Here is a 17,708-nt window from a genome sequence, read left to right on the forward strand (position 1 = left end):
AGACTTTGAGGTCAGCAAATGCCTACATTCAAATTCCACCTCAATCTTACTATATGAGCAAAGCCAGCCCCTCTTGGGGCCTTGATTCCTTCATCTATTTTTTTTTAACCAGAGCTGCAATTTCAAAATTGGAGGGAACTTCTAGTGAAGAAACCTCTTTTACTTGTAGGTCAGCATTTACTTAGCTTGATAAATTAGTTCTAATTGAGAGGTTAAGGGATTTGCCTGGGGTCACAGAACTGCTCAGGACATGTCAAAATTTAGGATCTGAACACTTCCTGACTGCAAGGCCAGCTCTCTCTAGTCTACCCTCTTTCTCATCTGTAAAATGTAAATAGTCAGACCTGCATTGCCTATCACTAAGATTTAAGAGAAAAGCATTTTGTAAACATTAAAGTGCTCTAGAGATGGAGGTTATTATCAGGCATGGTAAAAATTATCAAGAATTGCTGAAGCCCACCCATAGATGACCTGCTGGTCATATGTCCTATTACTGGGGGGGAGGGAGGGAGAATTTCTGGTTCCTATACACTAGGAAATGGTCTTGGAGCTGAGCCACACGTGTCCTCCCAGGTGAACCTGGGCTTGGTGTGAATAGAGCACTCAGAAGAGTGGAACTGGAGCCTAGAGGAGGAGCATGGACCCCCTATTCTTTCCTTACCGTATTGAAATACTCAACACCAGTGCCTGCAAATGCTCCAGCGATGTCCCGAGTCGTGGCCACACAGGCGATGGGGTGGCCATTGCCAATGGGCTTGCCCATGGTGACAATGTCGGGGACAAAGTCCTCCCCCTGTAGCTGGAAGGCCCAGAAGTGCTTGCCTACTCGGCCAAAACCAACTTGGATCTCGTCAGCCACAAAAACACCACCAGCCCTTCGGATGTGTCTGCAGAAAAGCAAGATTGGGGGTGATTTTTACTTCCCCTCTGCCCAGACAGGGAATGTGGTAGTGTGAGAACCTTGGGAAAAGACTATTTTAGTCCTCTGGGCCATGGAAATGCTATGGGACTCAAATCATCACTCCTCCCAGGGAGTCACTGTCACATTAGAAAGGTGTTCAGATTTGGAGTGTCCAGAGGACCATGGGTTTAGCAGATTTATGAAGGCCCCAGATCATCTTGTCTAAATATCTTACTTTACAGATGAGGAAACTGAGATCTAGGAAGCAAAGTGAATTGTTCTAAGCACCAGAGGTCAAATTCAAAATAAGATTATATCTGGAAAGGTTTCTACTCCACCATATTGCCTCGTAAAGCATCAAAGGATGCTGGTTCAAATTTTGGCTCTGCTATTTTGCTACCCATGTGCCCTTGGAGAAGCTGCTTCTTCCAGAGCCTCACTTTGTTCAACTGTTAAATGGCAGAAATTAGGCTAGATAAGGCCCTTTCTTCCACCCAATCCTGTGATCTCTCATGTCCTTAGTTTTTTCATCTGCAAATGGAAGAGGGCCAGAGCTGGTAAATTTCTAAGATTTCTTCCATTTCTGGAGATAAAAATTTTTTAAATAGTTTTTATCTAAATGTTTTATGAGTAACTTTGTTATCCATAAAGCACGGCTATGCTCCTACTTCCCTTCCCCCCACCTCTCTCCACCTCTAGAATTGCCTCTTCCAAAACAGATCAGTGGTCAAGTCAAAAAAGTACAGCCACTGGCCGTGTCTGACAAACTAGATGACCTTTTGCTCCCATAATATGCTACTTCTTCCTGAGAGGTGGGAGCTGTGTTTTTGGAACTAAAGATCTACTTGGGAGTTTTTGACAGAGTCCTATCTTAGGCTGGTTTTCAAGACTAGGGACTGAGGGACTAAGACCTCTCACATTTGATACCCTCAGTAAGGCACAGATGCTCTCACCCGCCTTCCACTGTAAATCTGCAGTGACCTACTTACTGCGCTGCCTTCTGGAAATAGCCAACTGGGGGAATGATCTGGCCTCCCACGCTGGGCAAAGACTCGATAAAAAAGGCCGCTATCTGTGGACAGAGAGAGCAATGCTAGTCTGTGGCTGTGTTAACAGCCAAGATACACAGTCAGAACTTTCCCTCGAAGGAGCTTGGAGGGCATAGGCTCGTGGGAGGACAAGTCCCACTGGGCTGGGATCTCCTCTTGGGGCTGTGTCCTGGCAATCTCCCCACCGCCCCTTTCTACACAGCCCCGGTCCCAAGGCCATTACCTTCCTACCCTTCTCCTGGGCACTGTCAGTCACCCGCTTCACCTCTGCTGCGTATGCGCTGGCTGGGTCTGGGTGGTCTTCCCGGTAGGGGCCTCGGAAGGTGTCTGGGAGAGGGACCTACGTATGGACATAATGTAAAGTACTTTGTAAGCCTTAAAGGTAAGAACTTTGGAGTGGAGGGAAAGACAGGTCTAGCTTCCTTAGTGTAGGGAATTCCAGTGGGGAAATTCCTTCTCCTGGTGCAAGCTGGCACCAAATCTATGTCTTAGCGGCTCTGAGGCACTGGGGAGTTACAGGAACACACACCCAGGATGTGCTAGAGCACAACCCTGGACCCTGAGCTTTCCAAGAGTCTCCCTCTGGCACAGCTCCGATTGGTCACCAATATCATGAGGACCAGGCTCAGGAATACGTACCACGTGCACCCATTCTGGCTGTCCTTCCAGGCTCCGGAACTTATAAGGGCTGATGGCAATCAGGGAGCTCAGATGCCCATGGTAAGCGCTGCAGAGAAGAGGAGTAATCGGTCCTTCCCCATAGGCCCAACTCGGCCCCAGGGGGCCTCCCTCTACCTGAGCCCTGCAGACCACTCAAGCCCCGATACAGCTACCCCTTCTCACTCCCAAGGTTGGTTGCTCCCTCCTACACTTGACTCAGGAAGAAGCCCAAATTTTAGGAGAACTGGAGAGAGTCTGGAGGGGAGTCCAGACTCTGAGACCTGCTGAGCTGGAGGACTCCTAACCCTCCTCTCTTCTCTCATTTAGACTTTCCTGGTCTAAAGCATTTGAAACGAAAGCAAACCTGTCACTACCTTTAGCCCCATCCCACTCCGTGCCTTTCTTCCACAATAGTAATGATTTATTTCCATTGCACTTAAGGTCATATCTATAGTCCAGAGTTGGAAAGGGTTTTTTTTTTTTTTTTAAGTAGTCCCCTAAATTTAAGTTCTACCTCATTTTGTAAATGAGGAAATAGGCCCTGAGAGTGACTAAGGATACACAGGTAAATGGCCCTGGGAGGCAGGATTTGTTTGTAATTATCCCCATTTTACTGATGGGGAAACCAAGGCTCACAGAACTTCCTAGGAGACATTTTTAGAAGCATCCAGCACTTACTGGTCTACCACCACCACATCTTGATGTCCAGTATACTGGCGAGCCAGCCTCAGGGCCAGGTCATTAGCTTCAGACCTGCAACAGATGGTGAGGATCACTCAGATTGCTGACTGGCAGCTAGGTTTCAACTCATGGCTGGGCTTCCGATCCACGGTATGCATTTATTATGTGCCAGGCACTGTACTAAATGCTGGAGATGCACAAAAATGATCCTAACCTCAAGGAGCTTACACTGTAACGGAGACGTGAAACAAGCCATATGCAGGAAATAATTGAGAGGGAGGCACTGGAAATAAGAGGGGCTAGCTTCACATAGAAGCTGTCCCCCGCTGGGGTTTCATTTGTTAGTCTAGGTTCTCTTCTGCAGCCCCCAGGGTTAGGGTGGGAGAAGGGAGACCCCAAACACAAAGGTACACGGGCAGCTTGCCCTTCCTCCAGCCCTTGAGAAGTACTCTTAACCAGTTGCTGCCTCCAAGCTGGCTTCAATTTAACTCAACAAAAATTTAGTAAGCATTTGCAGTGAGACTAGTATTACACTAGTCCCATAGCCGTATATATAAGACTCAAGTCCTTGCCTTCAGGGAACTTTCATGGAGGTAAGAGATAAACAAAGATGATTAGAGTGATAATAATTGATAAGTATGTCAGAGAACTTTTAAAAAGTTGTATCAGATCATTTCATCTGCTGGGCACAATGTGTCCCTTGTTAAAAGGCTGTGTAGGGGCCAAGATGGGACTTCCGGAACACGGGGAATCTATCACTTTCTGCTATCATCTTGTAGCCAGTCTCCTTAGAAGATCTCAGGCTGGTGTCCTAAGGAAAAGCTGCTAGGAACTGCGTTGGGCATCTCCCACCTGTCCCAAGCAACCATGCTAGGCCAAGGCAACTTCTGTCTCCTTGCTGCCAGCCCGATTTCCCAAATGGGATGTGGAGACCCTCAATTACAAAGAGCCCTTCTCCCTCTGACTTTGGTGTCCCATCTTCCGTTGTGCTTGTCCTTTGAGGGTAGAGGACCTGTATCCTCCCTTTCACATCCCAGTGACTCTGAACTCTAGGTTATCATCCACATCCACTCTCCACCTCTTACCACCAGATTCCCATCTACCACAGATCCTCCCACCTTAACGTTTCAGTCTAATGCCAGGCCTTCCTCTTTGCCTTCTGGAATGCTGGTTCTATAGGCAACAAACTTCCCTTCATTTTGAATCTTTTCCTTTTCCATTCTTTCTATCCACTAGCTTTTATTGAAATCTGACTCTTCTTCATGACATCCCTTTTCATTACTGACTGCGTCTCCACTTGTTCTCCCTGACTCTCTTGTTGAGACCTTTCTATTGACATTTCCAGTTTCCCCCCTTCCTCCATCACTCAGTAATTTCTCTTTCTTTAAGGTTCATAGTACTCACATCTACCTCCCAATCAAAATCCTGGTAACTTGTCTATAGACCCTCCCCAACTCCTTCCTTAGTGAGTTCAGTAACTGGCTCACAACTTTTCTCTACTCTCCAACTTTGGTCCTCATACTAAGGGATTTCCACATACGTATATTTATTTTCCTTCAAATACCCTAAGCCACAGTTCCTCAACTTACTCATCTCTCATGAGCTACTAACTTCTCTACCCTACCTGAGCCACACACATAGTCACCCTTCCACCACACACACACACACACACACACACACTCTCACATACCACCTCCATGTTCAAGAATTCTAAAATCCTCACCTGGCCATAATTGGCTTTTCACCTATTCTTCTTCCATTGCAAAATCTTACCTTTTATCTGCACCATGAATCTCTTGACCCCTCAGTCCTCTCCCAAACCATCTCCCCAATACCAGACCATCTGCTCTGTTCCTCATCTTTATTCCTCACTTTGTTTCCTCACTTTAATCTATCCTCCATTTAGTCACTAAAAGAATTTTCCTAAAATGCAAGCTTGACTTCTCTCCCCTCCATATCTCTCTCTCTCTCACACACATACACACACACACACACACACACACACACACACACCTCTCAATAAACTCCAGGAGTAAATACAAAATGCTCCATTTGGCCAGCGCCCTCCTCTTCAGTCCAGATTCATTGGCCTCCAAGCTGTTCTACAAATAAGAATCTCCTTGGCTGTCCCCTGTTGTTGGAATGCTCTGTCTCCACCCTGACCTTCCATTAAAATCCCACCTTCTACAGGAATCCTTCCCCAGCCCCACTTAATTCCAGTGCCTTCCCTCCTTAAATACCTTCTATATATCCCTAATGTAGCTTACTATGTATATATTTATCTACTTGTTAACTCCACCACAAGAAAGTATGCTCCTTGAGGGCAGGAGATGTCCTTAGTCGCTGTATCCCCAAACACATAATAAATGTATGTTGATTGGTAACAAACAAGGGAAAGTTCAATCCAACAATTTAGTTCATCAGTTCTATATTAAGCATGACCCTCCTAGCTAGGAAGACAAGCTTGGCAGAGGCCCAAGAGACCAGAGCTCACTTCTGACACACCCTGGGGGTGTGATTCTGGATGGCTCAGGGCTGCTCTTGCAAATCAAGTTGTAGAGCTGTTGCAATTTGCCTGTGAGTTCCTCCACTGACAAAACTCCCAGGTCCAGATTTTTTAAAAAAGTGTGTCCAGCATCATGTTATGTGCTGCAGAAGCAAAGACAAAACTGAAGCTGTCTGCCTTCCTAAAGGCTCTGGGGACTGTGGTAAAAGTGATGCTGAATGTGGGAATTCAAAAGTCGGGGGCTGGTGGGGGTGGGAAGGAGATTATTTTAAGGACAGGTGGGCCAAGGCAGGGACCAGAAAGCACAGGGATTGTTCAGGGATCAGACAGAGTGCACAGAGGGCAGTAGTGTCAAGTAAGGCCAGAAAGACAAGGTGGAATCACATTGGAGGGAGTCTCATATTGTTCAGTTGTATGGGACTCTCCGTGACCCATTTGGGGGTTTTCTTGGCAAAGATACTGGAGTGGTTTGCTATTCCTTTCTCCAGCTCATTTTATAGATGAGAACCTGAGGCAGACAGTTAAGAGACTTGTCCAGGATCACACAGCCAATAAGTGTCTGAGGCTACATTTGAACTTGGGTTTTTGTGAATTTAGCCTTAGCTTGATTACAGAATGTGTGCCCTAGCTGCTTGCTTCCCACAGTGCAGAGCCTCAAATCAATCAACGAGCATTTATTAAGTGCCTCCTGTTTCCAAGATCTGTGCTAGACACTGGGGATACCAATTCCAAAAAAAAAACCACAACAGTCTTAGACTCACACTCCACTAGGGGCAGGAGGGGGAGGACACTTCTGGAGGCTCAGAAACTCACCCCGAATTCAGGAAGTAAAACACACAGAGCTCCTTGGGCAGCGTTCGGGACAGCCTCTGAGCATAATCCACTATGTTGTCATGCAGGAAGCGGCTGTTGGTGTTTAGCACTTGGTTTTGTTCGTGCGCAGCTTGGACTACATGAGGGTGGCAATGTCCAACTGAAAGGGAGCAGAGGATAGAACACCCGGCCCCCCTCTGTCAGATAGGAAGGGTTATCTGTCCCATCCCTTCCCATCCATGTGGAGAAAGAAGCAAAGCTAGGGAGAAGAAGCCTGGCTGCCCTTTATCCCAGAAGGGAAGGTTGAGTCTCCAAGGGGAAAAGGTGCAGAGGGCTAGGGAGAAAAAGCCTGGCTGCCCTTGATCCCAGAAGGGAAGAATGAGTCTCCAAGGGGAAAAGGTGCAGGGGGCTAGGGAGAAGAAGCCTGGCTGCCCTTGATCCCAGAAGGGAAGGATGATTCTCCAAGGGGAAAAGGTGCAGGGGGCTAGGGAGAAGAAGCCTGGCTGTCCTTGATCCCAGAAGGGAAGGTTATGAGTCTCCAAAGGGAAAAGACACTTAACAAAAGAGGGGAGTCAGTGGCAAAATGCACAGAGCACTGCCCTCAAAAATCCTAACAAATCCTGACTCTCACTTTAGAGAAGTCAGCTAAACCTCTCAGGACATCAACTTTCTCATCTGGAAAGGGAAAAGGATTGAACTAGAAGGCTGTAGGTCTATAATGACAAGTCAAATGAGGGGCTACAAAGGGTCCTCAGCAGGAGAGGAGACAAACAGGTACCACCACTTCCCCTGCAGCACCTCCGTGGTCCTGGAAGCCTCGGTGTGAGCTGCTCTCCTGGTACCTACCATGAGCCACATTGTTGATGCAGTCAATATATTCCACTCCCTTCTCATCATACATGTACTGGCCTTGGGCCCGGACCATCTTCACAGGGTCCTCCGGGAAAAAAAGCCTGCAGGAAGAGCTGCAAAGAGATAGCCCAGAGGGAACAGCCCCTTAGCCACTGCCAAAATGCCCCTCACCCGAGGATTTCCAGTTTGCCTTACTTATCCCTTTGAGTATTTGTATGTAGGCTAGTCCTCTTGGCCACTATCTCCTGGGAATAACCAGTCTTCCCTTCTGCTCCTCCTCCCCTGTGCTGCATGTGCTGCCGTTTGGCGTACCTCACTTCTGGTCAAAGAGGGTAGTTTTCTCTCTCCTCTTCCCTTTTCTGTCTAGAGTTCTCAATTAGAGGTATAAGTACTCCAGGCAAATAAAGATTTTTATCAGCCCTGGTTAAAGCACACTTCACTTCTTGTCAAGAACCCATCATTCTTGTGTTTTCAGCTGTAATCCATAAACTGCCTCTATGGTAGTGGATAGAGCACTGGGTCTGGAGTCAGGAAGAACCATCTTCCCGAGTTCAAATCTGGCCTAAGACACTTCCTAGCTGTGGAAACCTGGGCAAGTCCGCCACAGTTATTCATCGATAAAATTGGCTGGAGAAGGAAATAGCAAAGCATTTCTTGGTATCTTGGCCAAGAAAACCCCAAATGGGGTCATGAAGAGTTGAACATGACTGAAATGAATAACAATCACACAGGGATTATCATTTACAAGTTTAGTTTGATAAAAATCAAGCCTTCCAGGATGGAAGGGGTCAGACTCTTGAACTAAATGGAGCTGCTGATATGAGGATTGAGTCTGAGGAGTCAGCCAGCCTCTATGCAAACTCTTTCTCAAGTCTGAAGTGTCCTTGGGGGAATGGGGAAAAAGCTGGGCTATATCTCAAAGAATGAGGCCCCTTCTTCTCTCTATACCTGTTTCTTCATCTGAAATAGTCACTGTCCGGTAGGCGAGGGGCACCCTCCCCAAGGATACAGTGTAGAGTAGAAGAAGGCTGGCTCTGGAGTCATATTGCAATGACACAAGTTATAGGATACCAGAGATAAAATGGGTATAATCACATCTGTGCTACCCACCTCATAGGGCCAGTTGTGAAGAAAGCATTGGGTAAATCTTAGGGAGCTACAGAAAGGTGGGGGTTTTGGTCCCTGGAGGAAGGGGATCATCCAGAGTCAGAGGATATGGGTTCAAGACCTAACTGAAAGGAGAGGGGGGGGGGGGGCTCTGAGGTTCCTTCCAGCTCTAGATCTATGTAGATCTGACCATAGTGTCCAGTGATTGACTGTTCAGCCTCCCAACTCTCTGAGGATCAACTAATCAGAGCACATTTATTAAGCACCTACTGAAAGTCAGGCACTCAAAATACAAATATAAAAGACAATTCTGGCCAGTTTCAAGGAGCTTACATTCTCCAGGACAAATACAACACATTGATAGGTAAGTAAATACAGGATATGTTTAAAAACAAAAAAAAAAAAGCCGAAGCATTTATTCAGCATCAATGAATGCCAGGTACTCATAAAACAGAACAGTTCCTGGCTTCAAGGAGCTTGTATTCTCCAAGGACTATACAACATGTTGATAGGTAAGTAAATACAGTATATATTTAAAAACAAAAAACAAGCATTTACTCAGCACTAAGTGAATGCCAGGCATTTATAATAGAAAACAGTTCCTAACTTCAAGGAGCTTATATTCTCTAGGGACAATACAATACTTTGACAGGTAAGTAAATATAGGAGATGTTTAAAAAAAAAAAAAACACCCAACATTTATTAAGTACCAAGTGAATGCCAGGCATTCATAATACAAGACATCCCTGGCTTCAAGGAGTTTATATTCTGCAGGGGGGTTACAGCATATTCACAGATAAGTAAATGTAGGAGATTTTTTTTTTAAAAAGAAAGTGTTGGGGAGAGAGGAGGTGGTGGGAGGATAGGAGCTAGCACTTAGAGAAAAGGCTTTATGAGAGGTGTGGCAATTAAGATATTCATAGACTGGAGCTGTCCAGGAAAGCCCTAGCTGAGTTCTCCCCAGGGGACTAGATGGGGACAATTTTCTTCCTGGTGGTATTTTTGTGAGTGTGTAGGGAGGAGTTTTTCAAGAGAAGCTTTTCCCAGTCAGATCTCTGGCGTCTAGATTGTCCCCAAACCCTATCAATGTGTCCTCATCCAATAGTTCTTCCCCTCTCACAGGTGGTGTGATCACCATCCTTCCCAGTTATCGAGGAGCCTCCTAAAAATTCCTCTTTCCTGTACCTTTGGCCCTGTGTTTCCTTCGTTCTTACAGACAGAATAAAAGTGCTGATAGCAGGGCAAAGTAGCTGCTTCAGGATGGAAGGGAGGAGAGAAAAAGGAAGGGCAGACGGTGCCCCAGTTCAAAAGCCCCAGCAATCCTGCTTCTTTTGGGAAGGAAGAAGGCTTTATAAATTAAGACAAAGGATTCCAACCTGCTGCTCCTCCAAGCAGCCACCTAGGGAAAGGTAGTAAGTAGGGGAGCTTCACTCTGGCAAGGTCAGGATGGGGTATGGAAGTCAGGGGAAGAGCTGAAAGGAAGAGGACCGAGGGTAGGCAGTCAGCTTGGTTCTGGGCCAGAGCGGGTGATGCTGAGGGCCAAGTATACGGGACTAGGAGGGTCTGGGCATGAGGGCCAGCAGTGAGTTTAGGGAAGGGGGAGAAGTCCTGGCAGGGCAGCAGAAAAGAGATATGAGTCTAAGGGGCAAATTTAAGCAGTGGGGAAGCATGGAATGGGCTGGGGGTGGTTAGTGCCTCCACAAATTATTAGGATTTGGAAAGGATGGTATGGGGAGGTTCTCACAGATTCGAGTTGGGGCAGTGCAGGAAATGGGAGCTGGGAAGACTGTGAAGGAAACTGGAGGAAGGGGTTGGATGGGGGAGAGTGTTCGAGGGTGATTTGGATAGAGAAGTAATTGGTGGGTGACTGGGTGTGAATTCTGGTACACAGAATAGAGTAGTTTGCTTGGGAGTGGGATACCGTGCCTATAAATGGTAGAGTAGGGTTGTGTGAGAGTATTTGGGATAGAGGGCAAATGAGGGGCTACCATGTCTGGAGTTTGAAGGAAAGGTTACAATGGTTTTGGAGAAAGGGCTATGTGTGTGTGTGGGGAGTGAGAGATGTGGGGAGGTGAAGAAGATGGGACTAGGGAGGAGAAAGCTGAGGTTTGGGCATGGGGGGAAGCTGGGAGACATACAGGGTAGGACATATGGGGTAAAGGTTTGGGCATGGGGGGAAGCTGGAAGACATACAGGGTAGGACATATGGGGTAAAGTAGGAGAAGCTAAAGGGAAAGTGAGTATGAGAGTTTGTGACAAACTGAAAGGTCCAAGAAGCAGATAGTACATGGGGAATATGTGATAAATATTTGGGGGACTGGAAGGGACATATAAATGTCTAGGGGAATGAGAGGAGATAGGGTAAATAAAAAGAATCAAGGCAAAGTTGTGAGAGGTCTAGGTTCAGAGGGAGTGGATGAATGGATTGTGGACAGAGGGATACCACCTTTAGGAAGGGCATTGATAAAGCTCTTGTTAATTGTTCTTCATTCTGGAAGAAGACTATAGTCTTTCTTTGGAAGTAATGCCATGACATACAAGTGAGTTGAATTTAGGTGAGGGAGAGTCACCAGTCTCACTTTCTCCTCTGGAGGGTCCAGTGGAAAGACATAGCTCAGGATGATTGAAAATGGTCCTGAATTCAGTGGGAGACCTTGACCTTTTTAAGCTAAGGTCTTTCCCATATGACTGAAGCAAAGCCCAATCAGTAGTTAAGGATAGGTAAAAACTGAAGCAAAGAATGTCCTCTTTTACCTAGTCAAAAAATGGGAGGAAAAGACTCTAGTTTCTGGTCTAAACAGAAATAATTGCTATTTACATTCACTCTGAGTCAATCAGAGCCCAAACTATGACCCAGTGAGGCTTGTCACAGGACCTATTGTTGGCCAATCAATGAGATTGAGTGATTTGATTTTAAGGCATGGTCCTTAAGAAAGAAACCTAGCTGGTAAAGCCCAAGATTTCTTGAGGAGTTTGAGTGATCAAAAAAACCAAAAAAGCAGATAGCTAAAGAAAGGGAAAACTAGATAGTGAAGTGTCTTGAGTTTATAGCATAGATAGTAGAATATTCAGCCAGACAATAACAATCTTTCCAAAAGCTGCCTTTTGTCCTCCCCACCCACTTTAACAGTAAACATTTATTTATGTAGTGACTTAAAAATCTGCCAAGTACTTTATACATATTATCTCATTAAATGGGGGTGAGAAGTGGATCTTAGATATGCTCTGCCAGGTTCAGTGAACTAGGAGCCATGGGTAGAAATGGCAAAGAAACAAGTTTACACTCGATGTGAGGAAAAACTAACATTTCCTGTAAACAGCTCAAATTCATCATGTTCAAAACTGACCTCATTGTCTTTCTCCCCTAACCTTCCCCCTTTCCAAGCTTCTATTTCTGTTGAGGGTGCCATCTTCTCGATCTCCCAACTCAAATATTATTTTTAATTCCTCACTATCTCTCAACTTCCATATCTTACCTCTTGCCAAAGCCTGTGAATTTCACCTTTGTAATGTATGCCCGCCTTCTCTTCCATGACTGTCGCCACCCTAGTTCAGCCCCTCATTACCTCAAGGGGGGGGTATTTTGATTGCCCACTGGTGGATCTTCTTCCCATGCCAGTCCATCCTTCTCAGCCACCAAAGTGAGTTTACTAAAGCACAAGCCTGATTTCCTCCTCTCCCTGCCTCCCCTCCATTGCTCCTGGAATGTTCTCCTCATCAGCACCAGTGCCAGTGAAAATTTCACCACCTTTAGGAAGCCTTCCCTGATCTCTCTCAGTTCTCTGTTGATTATTTCCAATTTATTCTACATGTGGCTGGTTTGTACATAGCTGTGTATGCGTCTCCCCCATTAGATTGTGGACTTCTTGACAGCGGGTCTTTTGCCTATTTGTCTATATCACTAGTCCTTAGCACAGTGTCTCCTGGGTGGGCGATTAATGTTTGACTGACTGACAAGCGGAGCTACCCTAAGCAGTCAGCTTCCCCTCACCGAGTTCTGCCCGGTCAGCTCCATGACCCGATCATGTTAGGGACTAGACCAGAAACTCTGAAGGCTGCCCCAGTTCTGAGGTTCCTGGATCCCGAGTCAGGAGCCGACTTGCTTAAGGCGGAGATTCTTAACCCTCTTGCTGTCAAGGATTCCCTGGTATTTCTAGCGATGCCTATGGCCTTTCTCAGAATAAAACAGGATACATGGGATTACAAAGGAAAGTAGTTATATTAATACATCTATTAGATATATTTTTAAAAGTTCAGCGATTCCAGGATAAGCGCCCCTGAACTGCAGTTTTCTCGGTGCCAGCTGGTTCCCCTTCCCTGATGCCTTCAAATATATGAAGAGCTGCCCCTCAGACTGGAGAAACTGGGCTTGTTCCGCCCGGATCCCAGAGAGAACCAGGAGGAAAGTGTAGGAGTTGGAAAGAGGCAAAACTGACTACGATGTCAAGGAGAGCCTTCCTCACAATTACAGCTGTCCAAGAATAGGAATGAGTTGTCACGGGGAGTAGTAGGGAGCTCCCCATCCCTGGAAGCGTCCAAATACCGCCAGACGCCCCCGGACGGACATCCCGGCTCACGCTCCGGGGGAGGCTTGGGGGGGCGGTGGGCTGGGGCCGGAGTCTGGGAGCCGAGGGCGCCCTTCGGGCTAGGGGCTAGAGTCCGCCGTCCCTGACCACGTGGCACCTTGGCCCGGCGCGACCGGACCCCCCCGGCCCAGCTCGAGCCCCCACGAGGCCAAGTCCCGGGGCCCCGGTTCCCTCCGTGCCTTCCTACCCGATGAGCTGCCTGCGCAGCGACAGGGTCTCCTCCTTGCTGTGTCCCTCCGAGGCCATGGCGTCCGGGAAGGTCCCCGCAGGGCACCGGGAGCTCGGCCGAGGCGGACTCCTTTGGCCCCGCTCCCAGTCCTGGCCCCACCCCCGGGGAGGGCCCGCCCACCATGACTTCATCTCCTCCCATCCCAGGCTTAGCTTGCCTCTTGCGCCACCTCTCCTCCGGTCCGCAGCCTGGGCCCTTCCTACAGCCGGCCCCATCTATCTCAGTCCTGCCCCGGCCCCGGCCTGGCCCCGCCCGGCCCCGGCCCGGCCCCGCCCGCCCCCGGCCCGGCCCCGCCCGCCCCCGGCCCGGCCCCGCTTCTAGTTCCACCTCCGGCCCACGCTGGGCTTGGCCCCTCCCTACATCAGTTCCCGCCCGCCTCGGTGCAACCTTGGCCCCACCCATTTTAGTTCCAGGGCAGTTTTTGCCCCGTCAGCCCCCCCTCCGCGTCCCTCCTCTGCGCTCTGGCCGCATTGCTAGTTCTTTCTCTGCTCGCGACCTTTCCCCGGCCCCCTCCCTGAGGATGGGTCCGTGCGCGCGCCGCCTCAGCAGAATTCCGCCTCCTCCCCGGCGCTTTCCATCCTTTCGTTCCGTGGCCTGGGTAGCGGGGGGATGCGGAACCGCGCTGCCTCCCCCCTCCCAGGCCGCTGGGAAGGGACGCGGCTTTATTTCTGTTACGGACAAAACGCGCCCCCAAAGAACACTCCGCGCCCACTGCCCAGCCCAGGACCGTCTCCCTGCTCATCCCTAGCTCTAGAGCAGCACTAAGGCAGCGGGGACACCTTCCCGGAGAGCTTGCCTGGGTCCCCGTCCTTTGGAGTCTCTCTCCTCCAATCTGGAAAAAACCGAGCTCGCTGTCTCCCTCCCTCCCTCCCCCAAACCCTCTCCTGTTCCTAACTCTGCTGGGCGCTGGAGCATCTGCGAGCGCATTATTCCTGTCCCGTGCAAGGCAAGAACTCCCTGGCAATTATAACTGGCCCAAAGCGGGAAAAGCAGCCTAGGGAGATACAAGTCCCAAGAAATCTTCAACAGAATTACTTGTTCACGTAGGTCAGGGATCCTGAGAAGGGTCTACCTGTTCAGGCAGAAACTCGCAGTAAGCACTCGAGGTTCCGTCTGACTCAGTTGATGGGAAGAAATTTGTGGAATGACCTCTGGACTTGAGTCAAGAAATTTGGTTTTTGTTTCGATACTTACTGTGTGGACAAGGGCAAGATAATTTCCTCTTTTTCAGTCTAATTTCACCTTTTTAAAAGTGAAAATATTAATACCTGTCCTGTCTTCCTCAAAAGCAGTTGTGAGGAAAGCACTTTAAAAACCTTAAAATTTCTACAGAAATGGAATCGTTATTATTTTAATTAAGAGTTATGTGTCCCAGCTCCAATAGAGCAGTCATGAGTTGAACCAGCTACAGCTACACCCAGCAAAAGAACTCTGGGAGATGACTATAAATCACTACATAGAATTCCCAATCTCTCTATTTTTGTCCGCCTGTATTTTTGATTTCCTTCACAGGCTAATTGTACAATTAGTACGGTTCTTCTTGTGCAGCAAAATAACTATATGGACATGGATACTTATATTGTATTTGACTTATACTTTAACATATTTAATATGTATTGGTCTACCTGCCATCTTGGGGAGAGGGTGGGGGGAAGGAGGGGAAAAATTGGAACAAAAGATTTTGCAGCTGTCAATGCTGAAAAATTACCCATGCATATGTTTTGTAAGTAAAAAGCTATAATAATAATAAAAAAGAACTGTGTATTTAGAAAGATGGAGCACAGCTCCAGAACTTTTGAGCAAATGCACCTAGATTTCTTTTTTGAAGAGATGGGGGATTAGAAAATTTAATTTACTGTCTGAAGCAGTTTTGTTCAATTTGTTTTTTCCTCTTCCTTTTGAAATGCTAATTACGAGGAATACCTTGAAGTAGGCAAAGAAAGAGGGATCTATTCAGAATTGGGAATGATGTATAAGCTGGAAAAAAAGAGCTAAGTATTATTTCTCTAAAACATATTTGGAAAAAAGCAAGCAAATCTGGAATCTCGACCTTAGCTCTGCATTCTAACTGCACAGCCAGATCCTTGTCTGCCTACTTAGGAGACTAAACACAAACTCCCTTGTGGTTATTTCTCTGGAGTCTGACTCATAGCAACATTCCTGGCAGGTGACAAATTTGTGGGCTTGGGCACTCTGAACTGTGGGTTTGGGACCGCTGGCCGATGAAATTCAGGGATCTGAATAAGACTCAAAGTCACCCAGGTTCCAATCTTGGTGACATCCTCGACTTCTCACCTTCATTCATTCATTATATTAAACTAGTTGCCAAATCTTGTTGTTCCTACCTCCATAACATCTCTCAAATCAATCTGCTTCTCTACACACATAGGAAGCTGGTGATTCCCTCAACAATAGAGAAGTTAAGAAAAGGAGAGGGTTGGGGGAGAAGATAGTAAGTTCTTTTGGGGGCATGTTTAAGATGACTTTAGGTCATCCAGTTTAAAACTGCAATAGTTTGTTGGAGCTCTGAGAGGGATTAGGCTGGGTATCTGGATCTGAGCCAGTAACATTCCATTTTTGTTCTACATGTTTTTGCACTGGCAGTTATCCATACTTGGCTCACTTTCTTTCCTTACCTTCACTTCTTAAAATCCCTTGCTATGGATTTATGGATTCAGTGCAAAGGCCCCTTTTGGCAAGAGTCCTTTCCAAGGCTTCTCAGCTTTTTAGTACCTTTGCCTCTCAGGTGACTGTTCCCTGTATGTATCTTTTATGTACCCATATTATCTTTCCTTTTAGAACAGGGATTCTCAACCTGGTGCCTGAACTATAGTTCATCATAATTAATTTCCTGTGTATTCTTATGTATTTAAAAATACTATTCCTAGAAGAAGTCCATAGACTTTACCAGTGGATCTCTGCCGTCAAAAAGATTAAGAAATGCTGTATTAGAGTATAACTTCCTTGAGAATATATAATGATCTTGATCGATTTTCTTATTATTTTTGAAGGTCGAAAGGCCCAGAGAGATTATCTTTGGTTGTACAATCCAGGAAGGCGACAAGTTTTATTCAAAGTCACAACAGCAAGTAAATGGTAGAAACCTGAAGCCAAGTTCTATTGAAAATCAAGCCAGAAGAAACTTCTTGAGCATGGTGGATCTAGAGAAAAGATGCACTGGAGCCCCAAATGCTGGGGACGGCAATATAACAACTAATGTTTATATGGCACTTATGTTCCAGGCACTGTGCTAAGTTCTGGGGATGCAAAGAAGAAAGAGATGGTCTCTGTCTTCAGGGAGCACCTCATCTAACAGCATCTGATACCTTGGGAGACCATGTGCTACACAGATGTTAGGAGAATTCTGACAAACGTTAGCCTTTAAACAGTCCCCAAATTCCGACCGTAACTAACCATTGGCCCCAGGGAAATAAGGCAATAAGCGATTGAGGGCTGAAGCACTAGATGGCGGCAGCTGTCCAATAATTATGGTGCCCATTATAGCTATAAGGAATTGTAAGGGAGTTAGCCATTGCCTATTTCAACCCTTTCAATCCCAGGGAGGCAAAGAATACTGCAGAACCCAGATTAGGATCATAGACTTAGATCTGGGAGAATACTGTAAAGAATACTTCTTTACAGATGAGGAAACTGAGGCACAGGGAAGGGAAGTAGTAATTACCAGAGCCAGGATTTGAACCTCCTATCTCCCTCCCCCTCTATCTTCCACTACACCATACCAGCCTTTGTAAATTGGAGATGGTAACCTTGGAAGTTCAATCAACCTTACTAGGCTGTTAGGAGGACTCCAGGAGAAAACTATAATCAAGTGCTTTGCAAACCACATTGTACAATGCACATTTTTGGAAGCTGGAATCAAGGTCTCCTGCCTTCAATTCAGGGTTCTTTCCAGCTCCATTGGCTGCTAGTTCATGTACTCCCCAAAGCTTCTATCATGAATTTAAAATGCTTTTTACTAACAAGAGAGCACACAAATGAACTGAAACCCTGAAGGGCAGCAGATGTAGAAGCAGCTATTTTGGAAGCTGCAGATGTGATTTGAGCTGTCTTCTGAAAACTGCAGCAGTCAGCAGTTTTATGGCTCACCCCCTGGGTTGGAATGAAGACTCTTCGCTGGGGTCCCTAACTGACCGAGGAAAACATTCTCTGGCTTTAATCAGAGAATCCTGGTCTAATCCTAGGAGGGACTGCAAAGGCCATTTAGGCCAATCTCCTCCTCCTTCTCTCCCTGCTTCCCCTCAACCCCCAACATTTTACAACATTTTGGGCTCAGATGGAAAATACTTTATTTCTGGAATAAACT

At 46.8% G+C, this 17,708-nt stretch overlaps 1 protein-coding gene across 1 annotated transcript in view; it reads right to left on the reverse strand.

Moving 5' to 3' along the window:
• Nucleotides 1-13,540, reverse strand: part of PHYKPL (5-phosphohydroxy-L-lysine phospho-lyase) — a 24,931-nt gene extending 11,391 nt beyond the window's left edge. The window contains exons 1-8 of the mRNA XM_003756883.4: nt 13,343-13,540; nt 7,457-7,575; nt 6,611-6,770; nt 3,289-3,363; nt 2,590-2,677; nt 2,174-2,290; nt 1,891-1,973; nt 662-887 (exon numbers count right to left, since the gene is read on the reverse strand). Coding sequence (XP_003756931.2) covers nt 662-887; nt 1,891-1,973; nt 2,174-2,290; nt 2,590-2,677; nt 3,289-3,363; nt 6,611-6,770; nt 7,457-7,575; nt 13,343-13,515 — 1,041 coding nt within the window. The 5' untranslated portion in view covers nt 13,516-13,540. The remainder of the gene's footprint in view (nt 1-661; nt 888-1,890; nt 1,974-2,173; nt 2,291-2,589; nt 2,678-3,288; nt 3,364-6,610; nt 6,771-7,456; nt 7,576-13,342) is intronic.
• Between the last annotated feature and the right edge of the window lie 4,168 nt (nt 13,541-17,708).

Source organism: Sarcophilus harrisii, chromosome 2 (genome assembly GCF_902635505.1).
Source record: "Sarcophilus harrisii chromosome 2, mSarHar1.11, whole genome shotgun sequence".
Taxonomy (NCBI): domain Eukaryota; kingdom Metazoa; phylum Chordata; class Mammalia; order Dasyuromorphia; family Dasyuridae; genus Sarcophilus; species Sarcophilus harrisii.